This window comes from Branchiostoma belcheri, unplaced genomic scaffold (genome assembly GCF_001625305.1).
Source record: "Branchiostoma belcheri isolate BF01 breed outbred unplaced genomic scaffold, Haploidv18h27 scaffold2, whole genome shotgun sequence".
In the NCBI taxonomy this organism is placed as follows: domain Eukaryota; kingdom Metazoa; phylum Chordata; class Leptocardii; order Amphioxiformes; family Branchiostomatidae; genus Branchiostoma; species Branchiostoma belcheri.
In genome coordinates this window covers 3994074-4011242 of record NW_017803490.1, presented here as the reverse complement: position 1 = coordinate 4011242, position 17169 = coordinate 3994074, and the positions used below count along the sequence as shown (strand labels likewise).

Below are 17169 nucleotides of genomic sequence, written 5' to 3'. Positions count from 1 at the left end.
GAAGGAAGGAAGGAAGGAAAGAAGCAAGGAAAGAAGCAAGGAAGGAGGGAAGGAAGGAACAAAGAAAAAGAAAGAGAATGAAAGAGAGAAAGAAAGAAAGAACATACTATAATAGTAAGTAAGTTATGGATTATTGGTTAATTTTTTAACAAATCAACACTTGCAGCACAATTTTTCAAATAACTTAATGTTTGAAATTAAATTCAACATTGGCTGAAACAGAGACATACACTGTCAAGCCATGTAAACCTTTTTTTGCAGCACTGCATATTCCATACAAGGCAATAAGCAAAGGACGCTCAACCTGTTTATGCCGGATGGTTTATTCTAAACCATTCAAGTCCCTGGACAATTCCATCCTTAATGTGCAAGTCCCAGAATTTTGATTGTGGTATTAGACCCAAAGACAATAATTCATTTGACTGACACAAAACGGAGGTGATGGTTTATAATATATGCACTGGAACGACGATATATGCAGATTGGATGGCAAATTTTGTCCAACTCTGCTGCATAAGCAGGAATTGCGAACTCTGGTCACGCCACGTCCCATCCCCATCAAAGTTTGCGATTATCTCTAACCTACAGTTCATGACCAAGCCAACTTCCGGGGCACTCCACCTCCAAACACCTCATTTCCAGAATGCTAAGCAGGCCTTTCCCACTCCGGTCACGAAATTCCCTTTGCCCCATCGCAGAGGTCATCCAACTTTGCAAAAGTAAGGTAAATTGTTTTCAACCTCTTCGCTTGACTTGGCAATTGGGGGGTCACCTGTTGAGTTTTGGAGCGGAGATTTCTGGGATCGATCGGAGATTGCTTGTCATATCTGCAGTGCATCGATTGTAAGGCCTTTGTGACGGCCCTTCCAACAAATAGCAGGTCTGGACCCTACACATCTCCCTGCTTTGACCTCAATTCCAGGAGCCATCTTATCCAAAATCTGCAAGGACGAAGCTCGAAACACACGTCCCGCAAAGTTCAGACTACATAATGGCCGGACAAAGTTTTCCAGGAAGAAGCAATTTTATACCTTTCACAACAGACAAGAAGGGTGAACACTGGACAAGCTATCTCTTATCAGGAAGGCATCAACATAAGAACCGCCCTCCCACCAAAGCCAGGACAGATTGCTAGTAATTTGGATCTCGTAACCGAGAGCCTTTTGAACACACCTCAAAGGCTTCTCCTAAGGCCTGCCAAATTGAAGCCGGCTCAAAGCAATGATGAGATGACCAAGTTAAAAGGTGCTTTTTTGAATTATCTGATGCAGCACACTTCAAAATACTATCTTCCCTAATCCCTACATATTGGATCTGATTTTAGCTTCACACTCAACGGCTGCGGTACAAGTGAAGAGCCCTCTTCTCAACAACCCGGTGCATGTGATGCATACTGACACTATCAACTGAAAGCTTTTACCGTCCTAAGAAGCCTGTCCAAACACGGCAAAGTATTACCAAGAAAAAAACAACCGGAGGCTTACTTTTAGCTTGAAATAGCTCAAACTAATCCAGAGAAAGATCAGAGTCCTCGACATGAAACAAAAGGGCAAACTTGCACGTACGCCAGACTTTTTAGAGGCTGAACAGTTTTCTTTGGGGGAGGGAGGAGATTTAAAAGAACAGCCAACACATATTGGGCATTTTGAAAAAGGCTGTTGCCACTGCCATGCTACCTCCCAAAAACTTTCAAAACTTCTAATTCTAAAGAGAAAGATGATGCTACTTGACTTCTCACCAATGAGACAATGTCATATTTTTCAGTACTTTTAGTAACAAAAAATAATAATTCATGGGCCTTTAAAACAAGTAGACAAATTTTGCACGTTGTTATCAAAAACAAGGAAGAATTCACATGCAGCTACTGTAAAGGAAATAACTTTTAGCTTAAAATCTTTTTCAGCCTGGCAAACTTCTTACACAACTGTCCAAGCATTTAATTGCATTAGGCCCTTAAAACACCCTTTTTTTCCAAACCAACATAGGCTTGAACAAAGTGTGCAGCATATCAATGAACATAATATGGTTATTCAAGTAGATTTCACGGCCTTTTAATGAAAACACTTCGCTCCTCCGAGCGCAAAGTAATTGTTAAATGGGAATGCCTCATATCATTCTGTGTGTTGAATGGAGAGGCAATGGGAGGGAAGTAATGCTTTTAGCAAGGATTCCAGCCACTAATAGCTGTAGATGGAGATCTGATGGCCCTTGATTGAGTTGCAATGACAGACACATACCACCTGCTTCCGTCTTGTAACATGAAAATGCTAATCAGGTCATCTTTCAAGGGTACACGTGTATCTGTCAGTGAGAACCTCCTCACAACTTCAACACTTGTTGAGGGCTTCTTGTCTGAAGTTATTGCAAGGCTTTCTTGTACTTGACCTAACTTTTATATTTATTTTAATTATATCCTGACTAGATTAAAAGTGTTGGCTCATACAATTTTTGATTTTGTGCAGTGTACAACAATCTTTGAAATTTAAAAAAAAAACACAGCTTACCTGACTACACCTACCTGTTCATGGTGGGAACACACACAACCATGCACCACGACACATTGCATGCTGGGTAGTAGTTGTCATGACGACACACCACCACACGACACGTGTCACTTCACCATGTCAAGACTATAGACTTCAATGTTCGGTTAGTTACTTAATTATAGTTAACTAGCAACTACAGGAGAGTTGCATGCATTTCTACATTGTACATAATGTTATACAAAGTGACAATGTGAACTTTTGGACATGATGTTCAAAAATCATTCTTAACTCTATTTCCTTCACCATAGAGCATTTACTGCATTGCAAAGGTGCACTAGTGTTCAAACTATAAACAATGCCTCTACATTCCAGTAGTATAACTTGTCCAGTATGATTTTGTATTTGCAGCCTTTCACCATGGAGCTATAAGCTTCCTTTTTGAACCTCCTTGCTTTCACAATGTGAATTTTGTATGATGCTGGTTAGAAAGGCTTGCACGCAATGCTCGATGGTAAAGGAAAAGCACAGCCCCTCACAGACCACAATAAGTATGGAGAACTCATGCAGGCTAGATTGAAATACATCCTCTACTGGTCACCACTACACCCCCATAACCTCGAGCTCACCATGATCCCCTTCCTCTGTAACATTCAGGAGGTACCACTTCCAGGCATGGGGGTGCAGGGCGGGACTGTGCTGTGTAAAAAACTAAGGAAGAAACCACATGAAGCGACACTTACTGGTCTTACCTCCCCGGCTCTCGCTGTCGGCTGGTTTAACCTGGATTGGACGGTTCATCTGCAGAGGGCACAAGAAATGACCTTCATTACTTTCTGTGAATTAAAGCCGTAATCTTTGTCCGTGGGAAGTTGGCGATGCATAAAATAAGTAACTGTGGCAAAGGGAAGGCGTCTGACTTACTGAATTATTTTAACATCTTATGTTTTCTTCAACTTCTGTTCAATTGGATACCCCATTTGTTTGTCTTATTTCATTGAATATCATTATATTTGCATATAAATATCATAATATTATGGTAAGTGCTCAGTTGAGAATTCAAACAGCAGTATATACCAAGTGAGAGAACTCCTACCTGGCCTGAAAGAATCTACATCTACATCTACAAGACATAGTGTTTGGAATGTTCAGTGTTACCCTGAGTGTACATGTATAGAGTAACAATAAGACTCTGTCTGACCAAAGCAGGTTAACCCTACAGTATTCAAGTCACGTGACCAGTGGGTCTCTGGTCGGCAAACTTCAAAGCATGTCAGAATCAGAGGATAATTCCTCCTGAAAGGTAGCAGAGCCCTCGGGCACTTTTGGTGATGGGATGGATTATAAACTTCTTTCTTTGTCAAAAGAAGTCCAAATTCAAGGCCATTTATATCAAAGTTAACCAGGATTCTTCTGGGAACGTGGCTAAAAAATAAGCCATGACTTTAGTAGCCCTGTGGAGTCTTAATTCCCAAGACCAAGACTTTATTTTCTTGTACACTTTATTGCAAATTGAAAACGATTAGTAGATATTGGGGTGAAGCAATGAAATTACGTTGGTCAAAACTGTAGCTAAGTTTTCTTTTTTTTACTGCAACTTTAAAGCACAAGTCGTGTAGCACAGGATTTGTTCTCGTTTTACAAGAAGCAACTAATAATCCTAGATATCAAAAAGTTGCTAGTAGATAAATACTGCATTTTGTTGGTTATGAAAGTTTGGAATTTTATAGTTGTATGAATTTTTACAGGGTCACATCATTTTGTAGCTAGATGCAGACTTAATGCTTACAATAAGGTCAATAATAGGAGAAATATGCAGCTTATGGATCAAAATTGTGTAAAAGAAAGAGCCAACTGCAGAATCTAAGAAAAAGTTTTGACATGTACAGTACACGTATTGCATAAAACATGGAGACCCTTGCCATGTAAAAGAGAATGTCAGTTTTATTTTTGGATGTCCACTATATTGTATACTGCTATATTTTTAGGTACAAGAATGCTTCTAAACACAATCCTTTTACAGACATTTGCTCCTTGGCAGTTGTAACAGTTCCTGTTCTACAGTGCTATTGAAGTCTAATGCCCACAGGATATACTCAAGAGGAAGAAAATCAAATATAATAATTGCATCAATAGTCAGACTCTACATGGCCCTTCTGGCCTAGTTCTAATGCCTATCTACCAAACCAGCTTCTTGGCAAATCCATATAATATTGAACATGATATGATTTGATCTCCCCAAAGGTGCTCTTTGATGAATACATGGTGGTAACATTTCATGCATTTTGAGTCCATCCCTCCATTGAGAATAACAGAAACAATGGCAGACAAGTCGTTGTGTCTATCGCTGTGAACACCTTGGTCAATAACTGCACCGATTTTTCATAATTACATCTAAACCTGCTCCTGGATAATGTAATCTACACTTAAAAACTTCAATTATTACTGATTATTGGACCTGAAATGAAATGGTCCTGCTCTGTGGGAATACAGAATACCAGGCAACGCAATTTAGTTCGATCTACCGGGCCAGGTTTTCAAGTCAACTACTGCAGTTAACATTCGTGAAGTCTAATCCTGAGTGTACTGTTCGTAGACTTATAAGACACTATCACAAATGGGGTGAAAAATTTGACTTGAATCAGATAAATGATCAATGTAATATTGAAATGATTCATACATTGAAATCTAAAATGTCAGAAAACTTGACATTTGAAAAATCACCTTGTATTTCGACTGGAAATTTTGGAACTGTAACAATACCAACATCATCTAATAGTATGCAGTCCAGAATAGTCATGTTTCATTGGACAGAGCTTACAGTATGATTCAAATAGGATGTTTTGTAAACAATGTATTTTTTCATACAATCTTAAGTTGTAGTGTCCCTATCAAGCAAAATATAATAACCAGACACTTTTGTTTGGGAAGTATTATTTGCCAAAAAGATGAATACATTGTACCTCTCTCTAACTTTTCCTACGTGTTTGTTCTTGTGGTACGCAGCAGTCAAGTGCTTTGGCTGACACCCAATAAAAACATCAAGGTGTCCTCAGCAAAAGGGCAAACCTTACAACAAGGAAAGGTAAGTGTAATTCACTTACATGTTGCAAGGGCGAGGTCATACCAAGGACTATATATCACCCTCCCACCCCATAACAATATAGTGCAATATCCAGCAAATCTGCAAGTAATGTACAGAAACCGGCCATCAATTTGGACCGATCCATTTCAACATGTGACTTTTCTAAATCTTTCTCCATCCTGTGTGCTGATTGGTTCATTCCTGCGGCGTCCCTGCCCGTTTTCGTGATCAGGCAGGGGAGAAATTTGTTGGAAATTGATGGCGGTCCCATTGCACTACTGCATAATGGTGGACAGTGAGTTTATAGGTCAATTTTCGACGTGGCTCATTTGGGCAACAGGTTTCCCATGTGCGCTACATGTCCCCGCCAAATTAAGTTACCATTTCCCCATGTTGCCAGTCCAATTCGGTCCAGTAATGGTGGCCTTGGAACAGTTATAATCCCAGCCAGTTGCAATTGCCCCAGAAGGTCTAACGACAGTCAACTCTTTCAGCATATCTGTCCACTGATGACAGAATCAATTTTAATCATACCAACTCTCCCGACTTGAACTGCATTATTTGACAACATGGGCGATGTCAGGAGTCTAAAAATAAACCCATTCTTATCTCATCTGGCTGTTAACTGGATAAATTGATTGTAAATCTTTGCTTTTTAGTCAAAGCTCGTCCTTGTAAAACAGCCCATAACACAGTTATACATGTATGACAATTCATTTTCATCTGTAAACCTTATTTGAACCCTGTCCTACATTTGCAGAATTCATTTCTCCACAGCTTATTGTCTGCTAGGGCATGACAACAATTCGTCTCGACAAATGGTACCACTAAGCTACATGTATGCTACATGTTTTGGAATGTAACAGAAGCAGATTTGGATATGTTGCTAGATGTAAGAACTCTCATAATGTGAAAAGAGGCAAAAAAATTATATGAAACATGTATTAGAAAAGATACCTGGCCATAGACCTATAGATAAATCTGTATTAGTCACCATCCCTACATAAGGACTATGTGTACTGATATTCAGTCAAACCTATACAACTTGTACTGTACATCAATGGCCAGGTGGTGCTTATGCATAGGTGGTCACTTAGTGACACTTGCAAGTGATTCTAGTAAATACTCATATCTACTATTAAATCATACAAAAATCTAGTACATTGACATATTTTTGTTAGAAGTTTGCAAAATGGACCTCCTGATATTATGGCAGAGCGTAAAAGTCCTCCCCCGGAGGTATATAAAAGTAAGAGCTACTTAATTGTGCCGTAGAAAGAATGGCTTCGCTGAATATGACCTCCACTTTGATGGACCATGAATTGCAAGCAGTCGGTCATCGTAACTTTGTGACAGCAACATTTGTTAGAGTTGACCCCGTAGCATCACACCATGACCATGTTTAAACAAGCTACAACCCCAATTACCCCCTAGATAGGGCATGGATATGAAAGGTGATGATTTCTGAGTGCTACTGGTAAGATGTTTACAGCCTGCGTTTTGCAGATTTCAACTGGAGAAGATACAACTTCAAACATAGCAGCTTAAGATTGCATTCTGAAGAAGTCGTTTTCTCCCTTAATGCGATCTTACTTGCTATCTTCTAAAGTTTGCACATGATATGATCTAACAAGTTGCAAATAAAACACTACAATATCCAAAAAGGCAGAATTCAAAGAAGAGATACATTTTTGCAATGTAAGATATAATTATATGTGTTTGAATTACATACTTTGCATACCTGGCTATAGCTTTAGAAAATACACTATATACACATGTAGGACTTTATCCTCTGTTTCTGTGAGAAATTGTATAAATCGATCCAATATCACATCTTGAGAACAAATAGAGGATGCAGGACACATAGCCCAAACAGCCATATATCTCCAGTTATGGCACTTCCAATTCCACTTACTGGAACAAATTGTTCTCTCCCAACTTTCATGGCTACTTTGATTTATTCCCATGTTTCCATCCATATCTGGACACATAATTTCCTTCTTATGACCTGACATGATCCCGGATTTCGGCCTAATGTCTGAAATATGGAGATTTTCCATTTTTTTACAGATCTCAATTCCATTTGGCCGTCGGATTCACCCCCGTACTACATCCCATTATAGGAAATATATTGCTCTATTTTTGGAATGCATTTTGCGGTAGTTTCATGTCATAAGGTCGAGGTATTGGCCATTTGCTACTCTAACAAATGCAACACATAACTGCGCTTCAAAATGGGGCAAATATATTTGCTTTTCCATATAGATTTGAAGCCCAATTTCTTACCAAGCCATCTGTAATTGGTAAGAGACTTGGCACACCAGCATGAATAGACATTAGGGATTTTACACATGCTACTACCTACATGTAGCTGCATCCTCAGTAAAATACTGTATCAGCCCCTAAAGAATTTACTCATTGTAGACCACCAGGAAATTTTTCATGAGTCAAAGATATAAAGAATCAAGGATAGAAAAAGTGGCAAACGCAGCATCCAATTTGATTTGAAACTGATACAGTACACAATATTCCTGTAACACATGCGGTAAAAGTAAAATAATTACACAACAACCTTTCTTTTTAACAGCAATCTACACACAGAACTGTTTGCCGGATCATTATGAAGTAGGGTTGATTCAACTTACTTTGTAAATAAATGGCCAGAAAATTGCTTTTTGCACAATTCTTAAGTCACTGTGTTACGTGTAATTAGAAATGTTATCTAACACGATGATGCACCGACATATCTATGTGGTCAAGCAGCAAATGAAGTAACTTGACTCGTCTGATGCGTCTAAATGTATTCCCCCTAAACGTATACGGTGCCCCAGTTTGGTAAGGCCTATTTACAAAGACATATTGGGCCATTTTGAGGATGATACTTTTATGATAACAAAGGACCCACAGGTCGTGCAATGGGCCGTTTTAGTGTAATAACAAATGTAACAGGGCCCGGCACTACAAATGACTTGGGTGCATCAAGGCGAACATAATGTATAACACTTTCATATCCTAAATGGCAAAGGAGGTCCTTGCTATTCTAATCCATTCCTATGAATTTATCATCTTCTTTTTAGCACTGCGTCTCAGTGTAACTGTCACTTGATTGTGAATACGTACTAAAACACAGCCCCCCTCCCCCCGGACACATAATGAAGGTTTGTCAATTCTATTTGACAGACGTCAATCAACTGAAAAGTGGGATTCATCTACGGTGATCTCATCTAACGTCCCCCTGCCACCTAACCCCATAACCCATACAAATTTGATGCCAAACTGTTCCTTTAGCAGGCTGAAGGTTAATGAATGCCGAGTTTCTATCATAGCCGTTTCATCTTTGACTCGTGTGGAAATCTCAAGGGCAAGGAACGGCCACCACTAACCCAACCCTTTAATAATGCCTGCATGTATACTAAGTGCTGTTTTTGGAGATGTGTTGTAATATAAATAGTGCCGGTAGCCCTCCCCATCATTCTGCCAGAAAAGTATATAGCCAGGTGCATAATGGAAGCAATAATAAAGATTTCCAAGGATGGCGGAATTTTACACATGGGGTGGTGTGAGTCAGCGAGGGTCAAGATGCCTTTATGTTGTGAGACCTTCTCCTCTCAGTTCACACTGATGCGTATTGATTTTGTAAATTTTATGTCAAGACTTCAAAGCCCCGGGTCTTTGGGAAAATCTCGGCAAATGGAATGCCTATTTATTTGAGTCAACATTATATAGACAGATTCAGCTGGACTCTGATCAAAGTTGTAGGTAATAAATATGGAAGAAGAGCTATCGATCGAGGCAGTCAGGGGAATAAGGCAATCTAAAAAAAAGTTTCCTGGCATTGTGGCAAAACTTTCCACTGAAAGAATTTTTTCTAACTTGAAAGGAAATATATCAAAGTAGCCTTCATACATTAGATTGTCTACATATATTTGGCATCAGATAGCAGCTAAATATATTTAACTTCTTGTCAACTGTTTCTGTCCTTGCAAAGCCTTGAAAATGATTTATATTAGCAGTACTTTAACAGCTCCAGGGGCTCAGACTTCGCTTTGTAAATTAAGACAAATGTCCCAAGTTACGTCTATATTACAAGATATATGGTGTGGTATAGGATAATGTATCATGCATTTAGTTATGTTGGACCTGTGAGTAACCATACATATTAAGTCACAAATCCACCATGAAGACTTTTATAAGTACACAGTAACTCTTGCTATTATGGTGCAGAACAGCAATAATTTCAGCACCCGGACAGTTCCAACACGTGACATGCAATCACTGCAGTAACTGTGCTATATCATGGAGGAAAATAGCTATGATAAAGGATAGGATATCTGATATATGATTAGTGTGGTTGAGTTAAGAATAGATTCAAAGTTCTGTAAACTACAATGTCATGATTATATGAAAAATAAGTTTTAACTTAGTGTTATCAGCATTAAGTATTTCTACTGGTCCAGGTAATTTAAAAACAATTATATCACTCTTTCATCTTTGAAATATATGGTAACTATTGTTTCAAAATCACTTAGTCTACAATATAATTGATGAGCAATAATCATATCTTTCCAAATCTTAATATAGATACTATTCATACAAGAAATCCTTAATAACTTTAACGGAAACAGTCTTCAAATGTCACAGAAAGCTATCAGGTAATGCAGTTACTGTATCTTAATGATATAACTGTAATAATGTGTCGCTAAAATATTGATAGTCAAATCCATTTTCCTCACCCCACAAAAGTTTGCTGCTTCTTATCGAAACAATCACGTCTGGAGGATTACCGAATCATCTTGACAGATCTGCGAGTTATGGAAACATGACAAGCATAATCAAAATCCCATTGATTTAAGCTGGATGACCTTCGTCTGACATTGGGAGCGTGATTGGCACAATCCAGTGGTCACTGTTGACCTTTGATGTCAAGGGTTGGTCAAGTGTGTAAAATATTTGTCCGTCTGATCACTCGGCCGGTCAGTGATTTATTACGCCCATGAATTCTGATATTGAGATTCTCATACCTCTATGCATAACCTGTAAAGAGGAGTGAACCTTTACCCAACACTATGACGTTTCTAATGCCCCCCTCCCCCTTCCACGAATAATTCTGTTTTTACCCTGAACACTACATTGGACACATTAGATCCAGGTCATCTACGTTGACCACCTAATCCTTGGACGTGGAAAGCTCAGGCTTGGTGGTGCTATGGTCTTAATTACTAAAAAGCTGAACTATTTTTCAGACTCCCTCATGCAAGATAGGTCCTGATTGGATCAATTGCATTCGGGTTAAATTTTGCAAGCTATTATGAAAGTATAAGAGAGTCTATCAAATTATCTGTAATGCAAAACTATATTCAATTCGGTTTTTTGTCCTCTTTTTTTTACTTAGCGACTAATGTTTGGGAGCTATAGTTTCCTTATCGTAAGGGAGTTCAACATTGAGGAGTGCTATGTAAACAACTGATAATGTGAACAATGAACAAATATGGTTTTTCAGCTGAAGACCAAAATGTGATAACTTCAGTTTGCTTGTCTCAAAGAAAAGTAGGTGTATGTCCCATTTTTATTCTATAGTGTTCTTACAAGGAATATATTAAATTTTTCCTCTTAAAGATGCACAATTGGTGGCATGGTGGTTTTGTGGTCAGGGTTTTTGACTCAAAGTCCTGGCAGGCCCCACTGTTGTGTCCTTGGGAAAGCACTTTACTCCTATTTCCTCACTTGACTCAGGTGAAAAGGTGAAAACAAGTATGTGGCTTAGGTTAAGGGTTGCCTTCTCAGACAGGACAGAAAGCCAGAGGTCCATGTTTGAGGAGTGACACTTCAAGCACGTTTAAGATTTCACAACACTTATTGAAGAGAGCAGGGATTCCTTCTAGTGTGAGTGGTTTAAATCTTACAGTCCAACCTTATGCAGCTTGTACAGCTAACAAACAAACTCAGAACAGACAATTCATTTGTAGACTATTAAATGTATCCTGTTTCTAAAGCCTAGCAAGTTATCCTTACTTCCAAATGCTTACGCTTCCAACCAATAATAAGAATGTATGAAATCATCTATTTCCTAAAAGTACTATAAACAGGGGTATCCAGAGAGCAGTGATGTTGCAGTGTGTAGTATCCTGACCTGGTGTACTAAGAATAGAGCACAGTCCATCTAAGGCTGATGGATTAGAAACCAAGCAATCTACAATCAAATGACCAGTCTAGGGCAAGGCAATCAAGGTGGTCTTCCAGGGCAGGGTATCGTGAAGCGATTCATCAACCGAGGGGAGAATCAGTCCGTGTGTTTTTGGCAGCCTTATCAGTTGAGTCACAGACCCCGATTTGAAATAGACAGATTACGGCAACAAAATTGGGTATTAGTAGGAGAAGCGAGTGCAAAGAGTGTATCTAAGTTGGCGCGTGGGTCCGATTGATGGCCGGGGATCCTGTATGCGATAACAGATTATCTACAGCGGGAAGCAAATGGAGATAGTTAGAGGCAGATTACCTGTTTGATAGTTTATTTGGGATTGTAGACTTTTGTATCATCCGCCTTTTATTTTAGATAGAGGAAAATTAACCCTAAAGGAAACCATATGCGATGGATAACTGGTCTACTACATCAAGATTTCCACATACATGGAGCATAAATCATTTGAATGTACAAGTTCCTCTGGCAACATTTTTTTCAATTTGACCATTTGGTACACAGAAGATTTTTCAAACTGCACAAAATATCAACTTTATTGCACATCAAGTTTTTAAAAACTCTATCTAACTTTGGCAAGACAGGTCTGTAACCCTATCAGGTATATGTTGGCACATGGATATAATATCTGCTGAGAATATGCATAATCGTAGATATTTCTCCAAAGAATGTTGATGAAGGTTAGCCATCCAAATAGAACATTGCGTAACACAATATGGATCAAGCATGCAAGTGGATATATTTTTTAGTCTTTAAGAGATTTATCTATATTTGGTTATTTTTATACTCAGCCAAAAGTTAAATGTTTGGGCAAATGACCATCCCTGCCCCCCCCCCACCACACACACACACACACACACAAAAGCGCTGTATGGAAAAGGCAAAATGACAGAGTAAGCTTTGAATATATAGTTGCCAAAAGCACCCTAAGGCTATCGCCAGTAGGTACATGTAGATACGCACTGTCCCAAATATATCTTCATATCATCTCCCTTTTATGCTAATGTATCGTAAAACAGGTGCTAGACAACTCCCCGCTGAGAAGATCGCAGTCGACAGATAACTTTCGCAGCCGCATGCCCGCAGCAAGAGAGCTGGCCATGCACGTTATTGGCCAATGCTTGTCAATGCCAAGTTATACACAATTAATAGAATGCTTCTGCACCATTTAACGCAGGATTTCTACAACACATATTGAACCTCAACCTCCCCATTGACCACCGAAGCTCCGAAGTGATGATGCCACATTAATCCTTCCCCGTAAAAATTGACAAAGAAATTAATCAAGTGAGGTACAAGCATGTAGGATGATTATTCCGCTGAACTTGTCGTGTCCGAGGGCCAGGTATTGGCAGAAGGTCTCCTCTGGTTGGGTCGTGGGACAGTGGAAGATCTCCTTGTGGGAGCCTGGTGTTTCATGGGTGTCAGCTTACATGAGCGCGGGGACTTACGAGTGGCTACGTCAGCGTTGTACGGCTGTTGCTAACAGTCATGATTTCTTATCTCCGGGGTGGTTGGCGGGGACAACCAGACAGTATATTCCCACACAGGAACAAGGAGTTGCATACATCTTGTATTCTATTTGGAAACTACTAGCATCGAGAAGAAGTTACGGCACTCCAGTAATAGATCTTCTCTGACAATATATCTCACACGCCTTTAAAATCTGTCTGTGAAGCAAAAGGTCTTGATTCTGTCAAAAAATTATGTAGATCCACACTTCTACATCACATTCATTTACTCTGTTGTAACTTTCAAATTCTGCTTCACAGATAATATCTCCCCTGCATATTGGTTCTAAAAGATCAAATTCTTGTCAAATGTTGATAACGGAACCTTATATATTCCATACTTTTATAAATACAATAATTATAATCTGAACTCAAAATACAAAATGCCATAGTTGTGTCAGTTGGTATCACATTGCAGTTGGTATCACATCACAGTTTGTAATGCACAAGTCATCTTACTAAAGCAATTAGGCCAACTTAAACTTTGTATAATGAGGAGAGATAGTACATGTAGCAGGTCAGGACAGACACCAGATAACAAAGACTACATATATGGCTTACATTTTCAACCTGCATGCACGAATATAGCAATAATTCTCCTGAAAGTATTCTAGCCATCTGTAGGTAATTATATCATTTTCTTTAATCTTTGAAGTAGCTTTGAGAACTCTAAACAAAGCCATTAAACCGATGTGACCTAAAATGCTTGATGGTGATGCTGAAACATGCTGGCGTCCAAGTCTTTATGTTCCATGTTTTGTGCTATTGCACACTGGTGCAACCGATATTGACCAACTCACCTTCCCTCGGTGATAAAGCATTAATTATAGACCTATAAACATCGACAAAGCCATCCATCAGGAAGACTTAGACGGACCGGAGCAACATTTCTCGGCAAGACGGGACGTTTATTGTGCCAGATATTGGCAGTCCCTGGGTCTCTCAATATCGAAGCGCTACAGACGGTCGTGGTCGGGCGACTGGGAATCAATATCCCATAATAGTTCTCATCATGTCCTGTGTCATGGGTGGTGGGTATCCGATTTCGGGCGCGGGACACGCCAGGCTTCGTACCACTCAAAATTGTTTAACCGCCGAATCAGGTACTGACCACTCCGATAAGAACATTATTTTTAATACTTTATTATTGTGTCCAGACATCCTTGAATTTAAGTATTAGGTACATTTTTAGAAGTTGAATATAGTGAGGATTGCTATATGTGTGATAATATGGAAGACTTTTGACTATGATGACTACAGAAAAACAGCCATGGGATTCTGCATCTTCAGAAATCTGCAGCGCACACTTAGTCCAGCAATAACTACCTTCAAAACCATAAAACATATGGCTAACAACATTTTCAGGTTATGCATGATTTGTACATCCTGAAAAATACGAGAAGATCGTTGCACAGCTGTAACATCACAAAATGTATAATATTTATCTTCTACGAGATGACATTGAACAATACCAAGTCAAGGTTATGAGTTGAACACTTTTACAACAATATCTGTGTGTTAAAGTTCTCTTAGCCTCAGTCTATGCATTAATGTAACACCCTTTTAATGTATTCCTAAAAGCAGAAAGATAAAATCATATTCCCATTCCGCCCAACAGATGTAATTTTATAATTTGGAGGCAATAGTACATGCGTTACAAATTCATGGCAGTCCCCAGTGATAAAAGTCATTTTTCCTTCACGTGTTACAAAGTGTTATAATTGCTGTTTTGCATGCGTTGGTCTCCACGTGAGCTATCACTGCTCACCACAACATGGCAGACTATTAATTGCGCAGAAGGGATACTATCTGTTAGACACGTCCGATATTTTTCGGCGAGAAATCGATACATTTTTATCACCTCTCGGGATCCCCATTAATCTACGCGGTAGGAAGCCCCGGATAAATTCTGCCCGAATCCAATATAGCCTCCTGCTGCGATGGAAAATCCAGTCCACAGCTTTAGTATAAATGCAATTAAAGATCCTGCCACGCCGAAATGCACCCAGACTTAGAATACCATTTATAACATCAATGGATGCAAATAGCGAATTCAAGTCCATATTGACATGCCACAACCCATGCATACATTGCACATATTGGACAATATCTAGCAAAAAATGCCTAAACACTAGAAATTCTACCAATGATTGTAAAAGCACATTCTCATCCCATACAACAAAGTCTTTATATAAGGTAGATTAGCCTCTAGTATGTTGTTTGTTATGTTTTAGTAGATGCCATACGTTGTATACTTTGTACACTTCTTGTAAGTTTATCTATAATGCAGTAGGACAAACATGATATGACATGCACACCTATGGTTTTATCCAACCTTAACTTTATGCTTTAGTCATAATATAAATTAATGCAATCCTAACTCGGTTGGGTCTGAGAGGATTATGCAAATGCACGTATTAAATGCCCATCCATTCAACATTACCTGTCCCCTACCACCATATCCACCACACCACCAAGTCAATGCATTCTACGTTTAGCCACTGGATATCAGAAAAAGACTAAATCAAACCTACCTCTTTTCTACCTCTACTCTTTCAGTGCTCTTCTTCGGCAATCTAAAGATGGACCTTTGGTCTTTGACTGTTCTCAGTACAATTGTAAGGAGATTATTTTTGATGAATGGCTGGTGAAGTATTGGCACGTTCTGGGCACCGTATAACCCATCTGTATGCTAATCTCCACTTATGTAATGTGTTGTGAAACTACGGCGAGATTTCAACCTTCAAACATGATATACCATCTGGTGATAATATAGTGGTGGTGTGGACCAATTCTATCAAAAATGTTTAAACATTCTTTCTCTGTACATGTGTGAGTGCTAAATGAACTCAATAATATCTTTATAATTGAGAAAATCGGGGAGGAAGCAACAGATAAGATACTAGCAAAATATGCCAGAAATTTGAAAACTACATATGATATCAAGGCATTCAAAGCATTCAAATTTTGCCAAAGGAAACAATATTGTTGCAACACTTCCAATTAATATATAATGTTTCTTTACATTGAAAGATTTATGACAATGTTGTTAAGATTTGGGATTACTAAAAACTGCATAACAGAGCCACCTAGTGATATTCATCGTCCTCACATTCAACAATCAATATCTGTAAACTAACAGTCCTGCTTTCAAAACTGTCTTCTTACCTTTACAAAAGTAAATACATTAAGCCAAACTCTTGCATCTCAAAAGTAGAAAATGATAGAAAAAGCATATTTATTAAAACTTGCAAGATCCACATGGTAAAAACCACTTGAATGCAGTTCATTTAACTCATATTTAATGCCTAGGATATCATAGCTATGTCTATTTTTAGGTAAAAAAGCAGACTTTCCAGTGAGCACAAGAATCAGCACCAAGGACAGCCCATATACTTATAGAACAGCAGAATAGAGATTCCAGGAATAAGGCCTTGTAATACTCCACCAACTACCAAATAAGGTCATACAGGCATGTTACAATGAGATGGCAGTGTTACATAATACATGCAGTGGTATCCTTGAATACATTAACCTAACTCTGATTAGAAAAACCTGTTGGCAAGAGTAAAGATACTGGTAACAAGGTATTGAATTGCATTTTTTAGTTGCTCTACCTGCATGTAGTGAAGGGTTTTACATATGGTTTGCACATTTTATTGTGAGTTTATATTGTAAGCATTGATAATTACGTAAAGATTGGCTGTTTCACTGACACATCAGTAAGCAATCTTATGTGAATCTGAAACTTTAGAATTCAGAGTGTTAAAAGAATCAATATATATCAGATCTACTTCTATTTTTTATTACTTCATAAATCCTATCTCCAGACACCAGCAACACCAAAAGTTATCTGAATGCATTACGATGTTATATAAGATATCATTAATCCTT

At 38.6% G+C, this 17169-nt stretch overlaps 1 protein-coding gene across 10 annotated transcripts in view; it reads right to left on the bottom strand.

Annotated features, from left to right (window-relative positions):
- The window catches only part of LOC109468585 (CUGBP Elav-like family member 3-A), a 235717-nt gene that overhangs the window by 92225 nt on the left and 126323 nt on the right, over positions 1–17169 (bottom strand). For 8 of the 10 annotated variants that reach the window (XM_019766879.1, XM_019766881.1, XM_019766884.1 and 5 more), the window contains one exon: positions 3227–3284. In XM_019766879.1, coding sequence (XP_019622438.1) covers positions 3227–3284 — 58 coding nt within the window. The remainder of the gene's footprint in view (positions 1–3226; positions 3285–17169) is intronic. The other 2 variants (XM_019766880.1, XM_019766888.1) reach the window with 1 other exon arrangement.